Source organism: Salvelinus fontinalis, chromosome 2 (assembly GCF_029448725.1).
Source record: "Salvelinus fontinalis isolate EN_2023a chromosome 2, ASM2944872v1, whole genome shotgun sequence".
In the NCBI taxonomy this organism is placed as follows: Eukaryota; Metazoa; Chordata; class Actinopteri; order Salmoniformes; family Salmonidae; genus Salvelinus; species Salvelinus fontinalis.
Genome location: NC_074666.1, coordinates 77,885,605 through 77,904,003, shown reverse-complemented (window position 1 = coordinate 77,904,003; position 18,399 = coordinate 77,885,605). Strand labels below are relative to the sequence as shown.

The window sequence follows — 18,399 nt, the reverse complement described above, 5'->3', positions numbered from 1 at the left end:
CAAGTTAGCTGTTGATGTTCTGTCACTGTGGCTTGGGCACTGTGTCAATCCTCCCTGGTCTTGCCCATTACCCGGCCCAGTCGAGTGAAAACAGGACCCGGGCTGTACTGCATGTCCCAGCCGCTGGTATACACAATCATATGCACTCTCTACACACACACACACACACACACACACATACACACACATAGTGGCAGTTTGTAGTCCTCACTATTTGCAAAGCCTACACTGAATTATTACTGTAGTGTTATGTGTTACTATGAACATGTCCCATCTACTCAAACGGCTTGTCTCACAACGAAAAATACAGTATTTTAGCAGAATAGTCTCTAGTTACGTAAACATAAAGCCTACTATCAAGAGTTATCCACTGACCTTCAAATTCAAGTCAAAACCACGTTGTAGTACAGTTTTAGTAAATGTCATGTCTTGTTGGTGCCGATATCTATGCTGTGTTAGTTTGCCTTTAGGATAATGTGTGTGAGAGGTAGCTTTGGGATAATGCAGCAACAATTGAGCTGCGGTCCTCAGTATTCTGCAGCTCTCACTGTGAAGCTCTGCACTGGGGTGTGGTGTGGCCTTCTACGTGATGTCACTCCCACAAAGCCTGGGATGTGTGGTTGTAAGATAAAACGTTCTGGGGTTGTTTCTGTATAAAATCTTGGTGTAGTAAAACTGGGAGCATTCAACAGTGTCTAACAGTGGAGGCTGCTGAGAGGAGAACAGCTCGTAATAAAGGTCCGGAACGGAGCAAATGGAATGATACCATTCCACCTATTCCACTCCAGTCATTACCACGAGCCTGTTCTCCTCAATTAAGGTGCCACCACCCTCCTGTGGTGTCTAGGTATTCTAGGGCTTATTAGTGCTAGCAGACAGTTTGAGTTTGGTTTTATTGGACTATAACACATTTTGTTTATATATTATATGTTCATGTGCGCACGCGTGTGTGTATGTGTGGAAAAGACTGTAACTAATGCCGTGCACATAGCACATCTGAGCGTCCCTGCCTGCACTCATTACCTACACCCTGGAGGTGGTCCCAGTCCCACCGTATCCAGGACACACCTAATGCAAAATCCACTTTGGAGCAGCAGCCTCTCCCATCTCTCCTGACTGCTTTATGGACCGCTCCCCCGACCTGATCTGGAGCGACAGACAGCGCACAGGGGGCCACCAGAAAGGGGTGGGAGAGTAAAGGATAGAGACATTGGATGAAGGGAGTGAAGGGACAGGACAATTTGAAGTGTGGAGTGATATACCAGAAAAGGCTAAAGGAAAAGCCTGGGGACCACCTGCTGTCAAAGGTTTTTTATCAGTGTGTGTGTGTGTGTGTGTGTGTTCGTGTGTGTGTGTGTGTGTTCGTGTGTGTGTGGTGTGTGTGTGTGTGTGTGTGTGTGTGTGTGTGTGTGTGTGTGTGTGTGTGTGTGTGTGTGTGTGTGTGTGTGTGTGTGTGTGTGTGTGTGTGTGTGTGTGTGTGTGTGTGTGTGTGTGCGTGCGTGTGTGTGCAGGCATATGAGTTTGTGTGCATACATCAGGGCTTGACATGACATTTTTTAGTAGGACAGATTTTTAACTTGTTCAAAGGTCAAGTAAAAGAAAATGGTCTAACACCATTTGAACACCATTGTATGATGCTAGGAACCACTTTACAAAATAAAATGCTTTGCTATCTTCCTTACCATAGAGAATCAGACAAAAATGTAGGCTACACTGCTTTTTGGCTTCTTTGCATGTTGAAGCCTGTCTCAAAATACAACACTGCCCCTTTAAGGCTCTCCTGGAGGATGGTTGGCCACACTTGGAAGCCTATAAAATATTGCAACATTACAATTACAACCAGGGCTCAAAATTAAGGGCATCCCGTCATCCCTGGACAATAGAAATATGTCTACGGTTCAGACTCTGGGACAGTTTTGGGGTGACAGATCCAAAATTCATACAACCACTGCACATTAAGAAATGTAAAAAATCAATGAGGCTGATGCAACAGATCAGACCGTTTAGCTTAAAATGTTGATAAAGTTGCATTTCTTCATTTTATAAGCTCAACAATGAGCACATGACTAGGCTACGTGTGAATGTTCCAAAATGCAACCAGGAAAACACTGTTCTCAAAAGCGCATGTGACAGAGATGAAAATATCCATTAGAAATGAAGAAAGAGAGGAGCTCTGAAGATGCATCAACTAGCATGGGTTAGGGTAGCTTGGGGGAAAATGCCCCCCTTAAAGGAAAGGTTCACCCATTTTGGATATTATATTGTTTTTTTTAGTCTCTGAGCGATTTTCCATCGATTTCCTGGGTCATTTCATGTTTTCATGTGTGTTGGCGTTCAAGCATGCAGGAATCTGTCCGTTATGACATAGCACTGTGATAAAGTCTCTCTCACTACACTGGAATTTAATAGGAATACGAGTTTTAGATCGTGAAAACATCTATCATACATGTCAGATTTCAATGCTGGCCAATATCATAACTCGGGAGGAAGTCTTCTCTTGAATAAGTCATTGATCATATTTTTGCGATATTCCTACCTCGAGAAATTAGTAATTTAGGGTCTAGCACATTTTTCCTAATTGTCTGCCTCTTTAGTCTAGGGTGCATAGAAAGGAGATAGGAATCCAATGTATAGCGCCCCACACAGCAGATTGTCGACCAATCGCATTCACGTTGTCATGCTGCTAAGCTAATCGCCGCGCAATCCCTTCTCAAAGTCAGTGTAAATGTCGACGTGCCTATTTTCCTCGAAAGTACATAATATCACAATTCCAAAGCTATACGATATTACAGATAGCAAGTTAATTATCTCACAAAATATTTGTCATGTTGTACCTCTGACAAAATTTGGGCTAATGTTGGGTTTTTGAGAAAAACTCCCTAGAACATGAAAAAAATATTTGAATATTATTCCAATGTTGGCCTCTTATCCAATTCTAATTGGAGTAATTCATTGATTTTGTCCATTTGGACAACTTATCTACACTGAGTATACAAAACATTAAGAATACCTGAACTTTCCATGAAATAAACTGACCAGGTGAATCTAGGTGAAAGCTATGATCCTTTATTGATGTCACTTGTTAAATACAATTCAACATGTACCATTCAGAAGGTGAATGGGAAAGACAAAAGATTTAAGTGCCTTAGAATGAGGTATGGTAGTAGGTGCCAGGCATACCGGTTTGTGTCAAGAACTGCAATCCTGCTGGCTTTTTCACGCTCAACAGTTTCCTGTGTTTATCAATAATGGTCCATCATCCAAAGGACATCATGGGCATGCTTTCGACACCTTGTAGAGTCCATGCCCTGACGAATTGAGTCTGTTCTGAGGGCAAAAGGGGGCAACCCAGTATTAGGAAGGCGTTCTTAACGTTTTGTATAGGACAAGCGTTGAGCCCTGATACATATTAGCAACCCTGTCTTTCTTCATAGGTGTACGGCTGGTGTATTTATGTAAGTGGTGCATTGCCAATGTTTGCGTGAAGTGCACACAGAATCACTTATAATGAACACGTGTGTTTTTGTGTACGTGTGTGTAAAGGCTGTCGTTCTCCTCATCCTCGGACGAGGAGAGGAGAATCATCAGACCAAAATGCAGCATTAGGGAAATAAGCCATCTATTTATTTGAAAACCGATGATGGCAACACGAAAAAACAAAACACTTTCAAAAATACAAAACAAGAAAACGAAGTAGACGAAACCTGAACATAAACTTACATAACTAAACGTAACACTTACGGACAGGAAACAGACTACATCAAAATAAACGAACGAACAACCGAACAGTCCCGTATGGTGCAAAACATAACACAGATACGGAAGACACTCACCCACAAACAAACAGTGAGAACACCCTACCTAAATATGACTCTTAATTAGAGGAAAACGCAAAACACCTGCCTCTAATTAAGAGCCATACCAGGCAACCAAAACCAACATAGAAACAGATAACATAGACTGCCCACCCAAAACACATGCCCTGACCATAAACACATACAAAAACAACATAAAACGGGTCAGGACCGTTACAGAACCCCCCCCTCAAGGTGCGAACGCCGGGCGCACCAGCACAAAGTCCAGGGGAGGGTCTGGGTGGGCAGTTGACCACGGTGGTGGCTCAGGCTCTGGACGCTGTCCCCACACCACCATAGTCACTCCCCGCTTCTGTCTTCCCCTTCCAATGACCACCCTAAAACTAACATCCCCTAAATAAACGGCTGGCACCGGGAGAAGAGGCAGCACCGGGACAAGGGGCAGCACCGGGACAAGGGGTAGCACCGGGACAAGGGGCAGCACCGGGACAAGGGGCAGCACCGGGACAAGGGGCAGCACCGGGACAAGGGGCAGGTCCCGGCTGTGATACTCTGGCAGATCCCGGCTGAGGGACTCTGGCAGGTCCCGGCTGAGGGACTCTGGCAGGTCCCGGCTGGACGGACTCTGGCAGGTCCCGGCTGGACGGACTCTGGCAGGTCCCGGCTGGACGGACTCTGGCAGGTCCCGGCTGGACGGACTCTGGCAGGTCCCGGCTGGACGGACTCTGGCAGGTCCCGGCTGGACGGACTCTGGCAGGTCCCGGCTGGACGGACTCTGGCAGGTCCCGGCTGGACGGACTCTGGCAGGTCCCGGCTGGACGGACTCTGGCAGGTCCCGGGTGGACGGACTCTGGCAGGTCCCGGCTGGACGGACTCTGGCAGGTCCCGGCTGGACGGACTCTGGCAGGTCCCGGCTGGACGGACTCTGGCAGGTCCCGGCTGGACGGACTCTGGCAGGTCCCGGCTGGACGGACTCTGGCAGGTCCCGGCTGGACGGACTCTGGCAGGTCCCGGCTGGACGGACTCTGGCAGGTCCCGGCTGGACGGCTCTGGCAGGTCCCGGCTGGACGGCTCTGGCAGGCCCCGGCTGGACGGCTCTGGCAGGTCATGGCAGGACGGCTCTGGCTGGTCATGGCAGGACGGCTCTGTAGGAAGGAGAAGGAGAGACAGCCTGGTGCGTGGTCTAGGCACTGGCTGCGCTGGAGAGGAGGAAACAGCTGGAGAGAGAACCCGGAGAGACAGCCTGGTACGGGGGGCTGCCACCGGAGGACTGGTACATGGAGGTGGCACCGGGTCTACCGGACCGTGAAGGAGGACACGTGCTCTTGAGCACCGATCCTCCCCAACCCTACCAGGTTGAATGGTCCCCGTAGCCCTGCCAGTGCGGCGAGGTGGAATAGCCCGCACTGGGCTATGCAGGCGAACCGGGGACACCACCTGTAAGGCTGGTGCCATGTACGCCGGCCCGAGGAGACGTACTGGAGGCCAGATACGTTGGGCCGGCTTCATGACATCCGGCTCGATGCCCAACCTAGCCCTCCCAGTGCGGCAAGGTGGAATAGCCCGCACTGGGCTAAGCACGCGTACTGGGGACACCGTGCGCTTTACCGCATAACACGGTGTCTTACCAGTACGACGCCTTCTACCTCCACGGTAAGCACGGGGAGTTGGCTCGGGTATCCTACCCGGCTTTGCCACACTCCTCGTGTGCCCCCCCCCCAAGAAATTTTTGGGTCTGACTCACGGGCTCCCAACCGCGTCGCCGCGCTGCCTCCTCATACCAGCGCCTCTCAGCCTTCGCTGCTTCCAACTCCTCCTTGGGACGGCGATATTCTCCTGGCTGAGCCCAAGGTCCTCTACCATCCAGGATCTCCTCCCAAGTCCAGGAGTCCTTGTTGCTCTGTTGAGCATTCCCTTGCCGCTTGGTCTTAGCGTGGTGGGTGATTCTGTAACGACAATCCTCCTCCTCTTCATCAGACGAGGAGGAGCAGTGATCGAACCAAGGCGCAGCGTAGTGAAATGACATAATTTATTGAACACGACGGAAAAACAAACTAAACTTCCATAAACAAACAAAACAAATAAACGATGCAGACAGACCTGAACGACGAACTTACATATAACGTGAAGAACGCAATGAACAGGAACCAGACTACATCAAAATAAACGAACGAACAACCGAACAGTCCCGTATGGTGCAAAACATAACACAGATACGGAAGACACTCACCCACAAACAAACAGTGAGAACACCCTACCTAAATATGACTCTTAATTAGAGGAAAACGCAAAACACCTGCCTCTAATTAAGAGCCATACCAGGCAACCAAAACCAACATAGAAACAGATAACATAGACTGCCCACCCAAAACACATGCCCTGACCATAAACACATACAAAAACAACATAAAACGGGTCAGGACCGTTACAGAGTGTGCATGTGTGAGCAGGTGGGTGTCCACAGAGAGTAAATAGAAGGCTGTGCATGACTGCTCTACACTGGAACCAGTTTTTTCACTCAAGCCTTAAGTCGTTCACCTGTTGGCATCTCTGAGTACAGTGTCCACACCAGAGCCATAATGGCTGTGCCCTCGTATGTATTCCTCTGTAGAGTTTCTGTGTTCAAGCCTCAAAAGATGGATGGCAGTGTTTGTCCCCAGGAAAAAATATTTCAACCCCTCACTGTCTCTGTTGGTTTGCTGTTGCTCACTGAGTAGATCCACAAATCAGACGAGCTCCTGGCTGTCAGTGAAACACTGTCTAAGGTCTCATATTTTCCAATAGAGCGGTATCGAACACCAAAGTACACTCAGTGCGCAGTGACTGACATGAAGTGACGGACAGTGGCCTCAGTCCCAAGGGACAACAAGGCCAGCCGGAGACGACGCATGGCTCCATACAAGCGCCCTTGCATTATTAATTGGATAAAGTTTGATTCTTTCTTCGCTCAGCTACACCGAATGTGTGGGCTCATAAGATAAATAATCTGGTCTGACTCTGCACTGCGGGAGGGAGGTTATTTTGTTGTTCAAGAAAGCATCAAAGTGTTTATTTTGGTTTTTGTGTTGCGTAGTGGAAAATAATAGGGCATAGAATGTTGTTTTACATATGCATCAGGGACCTCTGTGGAGAAAGAGGTGACGATATTCATAATGTTAAATCCCCTGTTAAAGACTATACTGTAGGAATATACTTCACATCAATTGTTGCCCTTTTAATTTGTGAAGGCAACCACACATAAAAAAAATCTGTTTTCAAATATTTGCATATTTTTTTCTGTTCTTCAAAGCTGGCATTGGTTTTGCCTGATGACTCACCATGAATTTAATTCCACTGCTCTATCGATCACTACATACATTCAGTTTAAAACCTCCATCCTAAAGTCATTTGTGTGACTTCAAAATGAAGGGCCTTGTACAAAACAAATTCATCAGCGATTGGATCGTCTCTAACGGGTCTAACCAATCAGAGTGTCAAATTTGATAATGTCATCATGTAGGCCGGCTCTGGCCCAACCCACCGCTGTCTGGGACCAATGAAAGCGGTCAGAATTGTTTTGCATTCTAGAAATCGGCGGGGAGGGAGGCAAATCCAGACTCATTGTGGAGAAGAAACATCCGTTGGGCGGAGCGATGTGGATGGGTAGCCAGGCAATCATTGGCTATGAATGATCAAGAGCAGTGGTGGAAATTGTTAGAATAGTATTCTAAGTATTGGCTGTTAAGATTCTGGGTGGGTCAGGCTGCTGCCGTGCCCTTGAGGATAACACTTCAGCTGAATTGCTCAAAATGAACATCCAGCCGCATTAATGGAATAGCCTATGTGAAGGATTTAAACAGGTGAGCCACTTACTGATAAGTAAAAGCATCTTGTAAGCACACAGAACATGAAATATATTTTTTTAAAGCTGAGACAAAGCTGAAATATTTCACCCTTCAAACTATGAAATGTTTTGTCCTCGATGAGGGACTAAGCCTGCTGTGCTGCACATACATGAGCAACCTGCTATAAACGTCAGGAGCTAATGGTGTGGGCCATAAATCCCCTCCAGTTCGATATCTGAATCTGGAGGGAAACGCAAAGCACTCTCTCCCCGCTCATCCACATCAGACTAAGCCATGCACGAGATTAGCTAAGTTGAAGTTGGCTTGGCACATTAATAATTCTCTACCCGAGACGGAATCAGCGCATTAAAGGACATGATGCATGTTTTATAGCTCTGTGCTGCATTTCACTCAATGTGTGCTGAAGACTATGAGGCTAGCTGTGGTGGGGCAAACAAACACATGTACCCTCTTGGGAACCGTGGTACAGGGGAACCGTGGTACAGGGGAACCGTGGTACAGGGGAACCGTGGTACAGGGGAACCGTGGTACAGGGGAACCGTGGTACAGGGGAACCGTGGTACAGGGGAACAAGGTTGCACAGAGGCCTGGGCTGCGGTTCAAACGCAAGAGGTTTGAATAAAAATGGTCATTAAACTGCTGAGGGTATGATGGGAACTGTGTCTTGTAATCAAAGCAAGCAGTGGTACAGTGATGGTAAACTCTCCCAAGCTGAGCAGTATCTCACACAAGTACAGTATCAGTGAAAAGTTTGGACACACCTACTCATTCAAGGGTTTTTCTTTATTTTTACTATTTTCTACATAGTAGAATAATAGGGAAGACATCAAAACTATGAAATAACACATATGGAATCATATAGTAACCAAAAAAGTGTTAAACAAATCAAAATGTATTTCATATTTGAGATTCTTCAAAGTAGCCACCCTTTGCCTTGATGACAGCTTTGCACACTCTTGGCATTCTCAAATCAAATCTAAATCAAATCAAATTCTATTGGTCACATACACATGGTTAGCAGATGTTAATGTGAGTGTAGCGAAATGCTTGTGCTTCTAGTTCTGACAATGCAGTAATAACCAACGAGTAATCTAACCTAACAATTCCACAACTACTACCTTATACACACAAGTGTAAAGGGATAAAGAACATGTACATAAAGATGTATGAATAAGTGATGGTACAGAACGGCATAGGCAAGATGCAGTAGATGGTATAGTGTACAGTCTATACATATGAGATGAGTAATATAGGGTATGTAAACATAAAAGTGGCATAGTTTAAAGTGGCTAGTGATACATGTATTACATAAAGATGGCAAGATGCAGTAGATAATATAGAGTACAGTATATACATATACATTATATTAAGTGGCATTGTTTAAAGTGGCTAGTGATACATTTTTGATCAATTCCCATCAATTTCCATTATTAAAGTGAGCTGGAGATGAGTCAGTATGTTGGCAGCAGCCACTCAATGTTAGTGGTGGCTGTTTAACAGTCTGATGGCCTTGAGATAGAAGCTGTTTTTCAGTCTCTCGGTCCCTGCTTTGATGCACCTGTACTGACCTCGCCTTCTGGATGATAGCGGGGTGAACAGGCAGTGGCTCGGGTGGTTGTTGTCCTTGATGATCTTTATGGCCTTCCTGTGACATTGGGTGGTGTAGGTGTCCTGAAGGGCAGGTAGTTTGCCCCCAGTGATGCGTTGTGCAGACCTCACTACCCTCTGGAGAGCCTTCCGGTTGTGGGCGGAGCAGTTGCCGTACCAGGCGGTGATACAGCCCGACAGGTTGCTCTCGATTGTGCATCTGTAGAAGTTTGTGAGTGCTTTTGGTGACAAGCCAAATTTCTTCAGCCTACTGAGGTTGAAGAGGCACTGCTGCGCCTTCTTCACAACGTTGTCTGTGTGGGTGGACCAATTCAGTTTGTCCGTGATGTGTACGCCGAGGAACTTAAAACTTACTACCCTCTCCACTACTGTCCCATCGATGTGGATAGGGTGGTGCTCCCTCTGCTGTTTCCTGAAGTCCACAATCATCTCCTTTGTTTTATTGACGTTGAGTGTCAGGTTATTTTCCTGACACCACACTCCAAGGGCCCTCACCTCCTCCCTGTAGGCCGTCTCGTCGTTGTTGGTAGTCAAGCCTACCACTGTAGTATCGTCCGCAAACTTGATGATTAAGTTGGAGGAGTGCATGGCCACGCAGTCGTGGGTGAACAGGGAGTACAGGAGAGGGCTCAGAATGCACCCTTGTGGGGCCCCAGTGTTGAGGATCAGCGGGGTGGAGATTTTGTTACCTACCCTCACCACCTGGGGGTGGCCCGTCAGGAAGTCCAGTACCCAGTTGCACAGGGCGGGGTCGAGACCCAGGGTCTCGAGCTTGATGACGAGTTTGGAGGGTACTATGGTGTTAAATGCTGAGCTGTAGTTGATGAACAGCATTCTTACATAGGTATTCCTCTTGTCCAGATGGGTTAGGGCAGTGTGCAGTGTGGTTGCGATTGCGTCGTCTGTGGACCTATTGGGACGGTAAGCAAATTGGAGTGGGTCTAGGGTGTCAGGTAGTGTGGAGGTGATATGGTCCTTGACTAGTCTCTCAAAGCACTTCATGATGACGGAAGTGAGTGCTACGGGGCGGTAGTCATTTAGCTCAGATAACTTAGCTTTCTTGGGAACAGGAACAATGGTGGCCTTCTTGAAGCATGTGGGAACAGCAGACTGGGATAAGGATTGATTGAATATGTCCGTAAACACACCAGCCGATGTGTTTCTCTCTTGGAATTCTCTCAACCAGTTCATGAGGTAGTCACCTGGAATGTATTTCAATTAACAGGTGAGCCTTGTTAAAAGTTAAGTTATGGAATTTCTTTCCTTCGTAATGCGTTTGAGCCAATCAGTTGTGTTGTGACAAGGTAGGGTTGGTATACAGAAGATAGACCATATTATGGCAAGTCCATATTATGGCAAGAACAGCTCAAAAAAGCAAAGAGAAATGACAGTCCATCATTACTTTAAGAAATGAAGGTCAGTCAATGCGAAATATGTCAAGAAGTTTGATAAGTTTCTTCAAGTGCAATTGCAAAAACCATCAAGTGCCATGATGAAACTGTTCTCATGAGGACTGCCACAGGAAGGGAAGACCCAGAGTTACCTCTGCTGCAGACGATAAGTTCAGTAGTTACTAGCCTCAGAAATTGCAGCCAAAATAAATGCTTCACAGAGTTCAAGTAACAGACACATCTCAACATCAACTGTTCAGAGGAGACTGCTTGAATCAGGCTTCATGGTCAAATTGCTGCAAAGAAACCACTACTAAAGGACACCAATAATAAGAAGAGACTTGCTTGGGACAAGAAACACGAGCAATGGACATTAGACTGGTGGAAATCGGTCCTTGGTATGATGAGTCCAAATTGGAGATTTTGGGTTCCAATCACCGTGTCTTTGTGAGACGCAGGGTAGGTGAATGGATGATCTCCGCATTTGTGGTTCCCGCTGTGAAGCATGGAGGAGGTGGTGTAATGGTTCTTTGCTGGTGACACTGTCAGTGATTTATTTAGAATTCAAGGCAGACTTGACCAGCATGGCTACCACAGCATTCTGCAGCGATACGGCATCCCATCTGGTTTGGGCTTAGTGGGACTATCATTTGTTTTTCAACAGGACAATGATCCAACACACCTCAAGGCTGTGTATGGGCTATTTGACCAAGAAGGAGAGTGATGGAGTGCTGCATCAGATGACCTGGCCTCCACAATCACCCGACCTCAATCCAATTGAGATGATTTGGGATGAGTTGAACCACAGAGTGGAGGAAAAGCAGCCAACAAGTTCTCAGCATATGTGGGAACTCCTTCAAGACTGTTGGAAAAGCATTCCAGGTGAAGCTATTTGAGAGAATACAAGAGTGTGCAAAGCTGTCATCGAGGCAAAGGGTGGCTACTTTGAAGAATCTCAAATCTCAAATATATTTCGATTTGATTAACACTTTTTTGTTACTACATGATTCCATATGTGTTATTTCATAGTTGTGACATGTCCAATTTAGAAAGTTTGAATTATCAATTTCACAGGTAGTTTACTACATATTTAACAATAGAATATCTGATAACAGAAAGCTGTTATTAAAAAGTGTGCTCATCTTACTCTAACTTCCATCCATACTGTGCTATAGTATACAGCATTCAATAACATTCAGCTGTTGAAAGGCATTTTGAATGAATAAATCAATTACTCCTTGAATGCACAACATAACACCAGACATATTCTGTTACACTGTAAGAAAGCTTTACCGCAGGATGCACACACACACACACACACACACACACACACACACACACACACACACACACACACACACACACACACACACACACACACACACACACACACACACACACACACACACACACACAGTGAGAAGCAGATTCCAGATACAGTAGCCCTGTGATAAGCCACACAGCACAACTAAAGAGATTGGCCTTGAATGTCATTTTCCCACAGTCTCCTTCCCTCTAATATATCACAGATCTAAAGGCCCTGTTTCATGTTCATGAAAACATTTGATTACTTTTCTCATACTAATGATCCTACCCTTTCTGATTTCAAATCATATCAATCTATTCTCTTCAACTTAGGCTCAAGAGATACATTCAGGAAAAGCTAAAACACTTTGGAAAGTCATAGTTTATTAAAGTATGTTATTGTTCAAGTAACGTAATTAAAACTATCCCCAGGCACCTGCAATGTTTGTGTGCGTGTTTTAGCCGCCCACAACCTTGAAATTGGGGTCTCAGTGAATCAATGGGCCCAGTGACTGGGACAACTGGCTGACTGACCTGATTGGGTTTCTCCCTGCTGATCAATAAGATACCACCCTCTGCCCCTCTCTCTGTCCCCCTCCCCCCACTCCCCGCCTGTTGTAGGATGGCAGGACGCCTTCATCGAGACTCGTAAAAACAATCCTGCGCACTACGGTAAATCAGGGGAAATTACAGCTGCCCAGCCTCGCGCTCCAATGGATTGCCCTTCCATTCACCCCCCGCCTTTGTCATTGGGCTCATCAATACAGCAGATGACTCGGGTATTGGAGGCTCCTGTCTCTCTCTCTCACCCCCTCAGCCCTGCAGCTTGTCTCCTCTGAGAAAACAAAACCTGCGAGGGTGTGACTGGGCCCTCTTTTCTCTCAATAATAATACCGGTGTGGTTGAAGTCCCCCTCCCCCATATTGAGAGATCCGGTAATGACTTGTAATAACGCTATCCCTGTTGTCTCATTCTTAACAACCAATAGTATGGCCAGTCACACCCAGCCCTCCCTTCACTTTCGCTGAACTAGAATTAGCCCTTGGCACTGCGCCAGCCAGCGCATGTCAATAGTCCACCAAAAAAACACAGCTACGATTATCTCACAGTGTACTAGAAGCCGTAGTCTGGGCTCTCCACAAATAGCTTTACGCAAACACTCCATGGTCACACCTATTATCGTTTGTGAGAGCACAACCACCTCCACCCTGCCCCCCAGCCACCCTATCCCACTGGCCCATGACCCCTGCTACTCTCTTACCTAGAGTTGGTCATGTCTGTCTGGCCACCTCTGCTCTTCTCCAGGCCCAGCTTGGTGAAGATGCCCACCAGCACCATGATGGCCACCACGCCACAGATGATGTAGACGATCATGTGGGTGCGGTCTCGGTCGGGCTCCTCCTGCACCTCAGTGACGGGGGCCGCCGGCTTGCCGGTGTTGGCCCAGACGGGCGTGTCGTAGTTGGAGCAGGACTCCTGCTCCAGGCTGTGCACCTTGAACTGGCAGCAGAAGCGGTAAAAGCAGGAGCCGCAGCAGAACAGGTAGACGCCCGCGTTGCAGTTGAACGGTGGGTCCCATTGGCCCATGACGTCATAGTAGCCCCGGCAGCGGCTGCCTATCATTGGGATGGTCTGGTCCTCCGCCACCGGAGTGGCCAGCGTAGCCTCCGGAGAATCAGAGGTGGCTGCCGTCTGGTTGTTGGCCTGGGCATCGGCCCCAGTCTCTCTAGAGTTCTGGCCCAGTGAAGTGAAGCCGAGCAGAAAGCTGAAGGCGAGGCAGATGAGCACAGAATGGGCAGCCATGTTTGATACCTGTGGATGCTGCTTCTGTTCAGTTGCTGAAGTGTCTCAAAGCTGGTGCAGGCCAATAAACACCAACTTCAGAAACGCAGGCTTCTTACTGGCCCCAAAACACTGACATGGAAAAATAGCCTTTTAGGTATTTCACACACTAGAGACTTGAAAAGGAGTTGAACACTTGTGGATTAGCTTATATTCATAGCAGCTGCCTGAAAGAATAAGAGCTTTCAATTACCTTGCTGAGAGTTATAAATGCACTCAGTTACAGGGGGCTCAGTGTGAAGTAATAAATTGCCATCAAGAAGGGGGATGAGCAAGTAAGTGTAACAAACTAACCTCGAATCTCAACCTGCTCCTCACGAATGAGTCCCCAGTGATTCAGTCCCAGACTCAGACACACAGTTCTGGCAGTGTTGCGAAAATACCGCCCTTTTCTGCCAAATGTCAATAGCAGATGTGATCTGAAATCTGGAGCACCTCCAGTTTAGGAGGTGTCACCCAGAAATGAACTGGCCCGTGGCATTTAAAAAAAATCTCCCCCCAATAAAGAAAGTGTTATCCGTAAATCAGAGAGATTTGGAATCCCAACAGCGCCAGCGGAAAAGCAGATTCCTCAAGGATCCAAGCTCCTTTCTGTAAACGTCTTCATTTAGGAGAGGGACACACAGATTTTGATAATTGCCCTGCCAAGCATTAATCAATGCTGAAGTGGGGGAAACGGAAAGCACTGGAACTTCTAGATAACCCACTTGTCATAATCTATAAATATGGGAGTTGTTGATATTCCCCTCTCCGATTATCTTGCCTCGAGCAACTGCCTGGTCTCCAACTGAATGTTCATTTGATTCTTTGTTATTTTTCTTGTAGCCATTTTTAATCCCTTTGCTAAGTGGAACATGATGCTCTCATTCCTTTCCTTTCCAGATGTGCAATTCCAGTTAGATGTTATTCTACAATTGGTCTTCAATATTATATTATGCCAGAAAAAAAGTATGTTGGTTTTTGTTTCCACTCCCTCTAGCGAAAGCACAGCCTGCAGTTCTTCAATATTGTCCTATGAGATCTGAAATGATGATTTAGTCCAGATTTAAAAGAGGTCCTCAGAACCTGAGGAAGGCAGCCTTTCTCACACACACTCACGCACACACACACACACACACTCTCACAGACACACACACACATTCAAATCCATAGGTGACAGCGCTCCGTCAGTGTCAGTTTGGCTTAATGGGTTTAGAGGGATGGGGGTCCAGTCACTCTCTGTTGTTGTGGGTTTCTCTTGGTGCTGTCGGATCGGCTCCACACCACACCTGAGAGGGATTCTAAAAAGATGGGGTCACCAATACAGCTCTGCTGCCAGACAACTAGAACCCCACAAGTGCTACCAAGCAGGGGATAGGGGAATGACAAGGGCAGCGTGCTGAGAAATCCCCCCAGCCTGTGGAGTCTAGTCCAGTCCTCCCTAGTCTAGATTTATGAGAAGCTGACTTTTGAGCGAACATGCGGGGTAATTACGTTTCTGCGTAGTGTCCCACGTCTTTACTGTAGTCGATCGTTAGTTGCTTTATTTGTTTTGGTCCCTTCCTTGTTTTCTTTGTCTTCGTTTATTTACCAAGACTCCATAATTCCTCTCTGCTGCTTTTTTGTTGTTGTTTCTTGCTCTCTGCTTTCTTCTATTTTCCTCACTTACCTCTCCCTCTTTCAGACACAACTAAAGAGCAGGCTGTCTGCCGCGTTACTGCTGTGAATACAGGAAGGTATTACTGAGCCTGTGGAATGCGGTCCATGCATTCAACACACCCAAGCCTCAACTCCCCAGCCTGTTCCAAGGGCAAAATAACTGGAGAGGCGACAACAAAAGGCAATGCAAAATCCTGTTTTCAAGAAGCCTTCAAAAATGGGACTGCAGCAAAGCTGTTTGTGTTGTTTGTGGTCTTTTATCACGCTCATTTGCAAAAAGCATTAATATGCAACAGTTTTACCAAATGCTGCACATTAGAGCAGTCTTCCAATTGTTATGCAAGGAACCTCAACACAGTCCTTCCCTAAAGCAGCTTCTGTGAAAACAGGCATAATTTGATATATATGTATAGGAATTTTAAATATATATCACATGTATGTGTTTTCTCTGTTTCTTTGCTTATGGAAATCTCCAACAGAAATGGGATGAAACAGGATAACCAACAGCAGTAGGATGCTTTTTTTCATTCCATCCCCTCTATGCTTTTCTTCAGAAGTGTATTCCTCTGTTTTCCTTGTCCCTCGCTCAGAGCTTCTTTATCCCGTCTCCGTTGATGTTGCACTACTGTGCTCTGGCAGGACTAAATGCTCACACGCTCTCTCCCTCGCTCTCTCTCTCGCTATCTCTCACTCGCTCTCGTGAGCGAATGCGCGCACTTCTCTTGGTGACTCCCCCCCTCTCTCTCTGTCACTGACACCCTCCTCCCTAGGCTGTCCCATGTTTTTTGTACTCTCTCCTTCCAAATCTCTCTCTTTACATCTTTCCCCATCTCTCTTCCTTTCTCTCGTTCTGTTCTGTTTTCTTTTTTTATCCCCTCATTTATTTTTACCTCCTATCTAACCTTTTCTGTTTACCTTGCCTCCATCCTCTATCCCTATCCATTCCCCCCCTCTCTCTTTTTAAACCCCCCTCGGTTCAACAGATGAGTGCAGTGGTGCTGACTGCATGTGTCCATGTGTGAGTGTGATTGTGCTAATGCCTATGCACCCCCCTGGTCTTTGTGTGAGCATGTCTCTAACATGTGCTGCAGGATTTGATTTACTGAGGGAGTGAGAGAGGAGAGGCAGGGGAGTGAGCAAAGGAGAGAGAGAGAGAGAGAGAGAGAGAGAGAGAGAGAGAGAGAGAGAGAGAGAGAGAGAGAGAGAGAGAGAGAGGAGAGAGAGAGAGAGGAGAGAGAGAGAGAGAGAGAGAGAGGAGAGAGAGAGAGAGAGAGAGAGAGAGAGAGAGAGAGAGAGAGAGAGAGAGAGAGAGAGAGAGGAGAGAGAGAGAGAGAGAGGAGAGAGAGAGAGAGAGAGGAGAGAGAGGAGAGAGAGAGAGAGAGAGAGAGAGAGAGAGAGAGAGAGAGAGGACATAACAGGGACTGAAGAGCAGGGGGAGAGGGGCGGGCGGCTTTGAAAGGGAAGGAGAGGGAGATGGAGATTAAGGAAAGGAGTAGGAATAGATGGAGAGTGAGAGGGAGCAAGCCAGGTAGTAGAGGAAGGGGAAGATAGATAACAGACGAAAGAGTGAGAGACAACGTGGCGTGGGGGATGAGAGAAAGGGAGATAATTGAAAGCTAGGAAAAGGATATCCTGCAGGAAAGGCAGAGAGCAAGGCCTGAGAGATTAGAAGGAAAAGAGAGGGACAAAGAGAAAAGACAGAGAGATGCAAAATTGTATGAATTTGGAATAATCCCTGATTTAATGTTGTACATGAACTAGATTTGGTAGAAAAAGTGCCGTTGGGCCTTCTTTGTGCGTTCTAGGCGAATATGCATCCTCATCAGAATACATAGCAAAATAGCGAAGGGATGCTGCTAAATATTTTATTATGTTTCAAAGCTGTTGACATTATACTCCTTTTGAATATTCATATTTTCATATTTTTTCTCTTATTTTGTTTAATTTCACTGCCCCATCTTCTTCTCTCTCTGTATATCTGCATCTCTCCATCTATTTCTTTCTCTCTTTTGAGCCACTGTTGTTTCGCCTACCCATCACTATTCCCTGCACAGCATCTCCTTCTGTCTAACCCTTACCAACCCTCTTTCCCAAATTCACTTAGGAATTTTGGCAGAGCGCATACAGACATACACACACTAAGGCACTCTGGCACACGCACGCACGCACGCACGCACGCACACACACACACACACACACACACACACACACACAGTCATATACCCTCTTTCTCCAAGTCTCACATCTCCTCCATCTCATCCCCCTCTCATCAATATTTGTTTTCTTCTCTGACTTCCTCTCTAACTGCAGGTCTAGTATGAAGTTGCCTGCAGTAAGAGAGTATGCTGTTGAGAAAGATGCCAGGCAATGTTGCTGTTCTGTGAAATATTGCACTCATGTATACTGCTGCCTACAATTATCTATTGAGATGGAGGGGGGAGAAGGAGTGAGGGAGGAGTGGAGAGAGGGAAAGAAAGATGAGATGGATGGAGCGGCAAAAAGAGGGGATGATAGGAAATGTCTTGGGGGGGGGGGGGGGTAGAGGGCAGGAAGGGTACAGGCTAGATGAGAGTTCTGTCTTTAATAATTTTATTATTTCTGTTCACCGGGTCTGATAGCACCCCTGTGGCACTCATATTTCTTTTAGCCTGGTTTTACCTTGGCAGAACACAATGTACCAATCTGCTCTCATCAAAAAACCCTCCTGAACAGAGAGTGGAGAGCTGTTCCTGTTGCATGCTGGATCTCCCCCTGTCATCCCTCTAAATAAAAGATGAACATCAAAATATATTACATGTCATCATCATTCCTTTTTCCATCCCTCTGTACTCATCTCGCTCCCTCCACCCGCTGTCCCCTATGTCCACTATACGGTACCTCTTAATCCTCCCCATCCTCTATCTATTTCCCTCTTTCTCTCTCCCCTTCTCTCTCCCCTCTCTCCCTCTGTCTCTG

General features: G+C 46.6%; 1 protein-coding gene across 1 annotated transcript in view; it reads right to left on the bottom strand.

Annotated features, from left to right (window-relative positions):
* Window positions 1–16,348, bottom strand: part of LOC129827494 (protein shisa-9-like) — a 36,289-nt gene extending 19,941 nt beyond the window's left edge. Inside the window, exons 1-2 of the mRNA XM_055888402.1 lie at window positions 14,101–16,348; window positions 13,226–13,878 (exon numbers count right to left, since the gene is read on the bottom strand). Coding sequence (XP_055744377.1) covers window positions 13,226–13,767 — 542 coding nt within the window. The 5' untranslated portion in view covers window positions 13,768–13,878; window positions 14,101–16,348. The remainder of the gene's footprint in view (window positions 1–13,225; window positions 13,879–14,100) is intronic.
* Window positions 16,349–18,399: the final 2,051 nt, after the last annotated feature.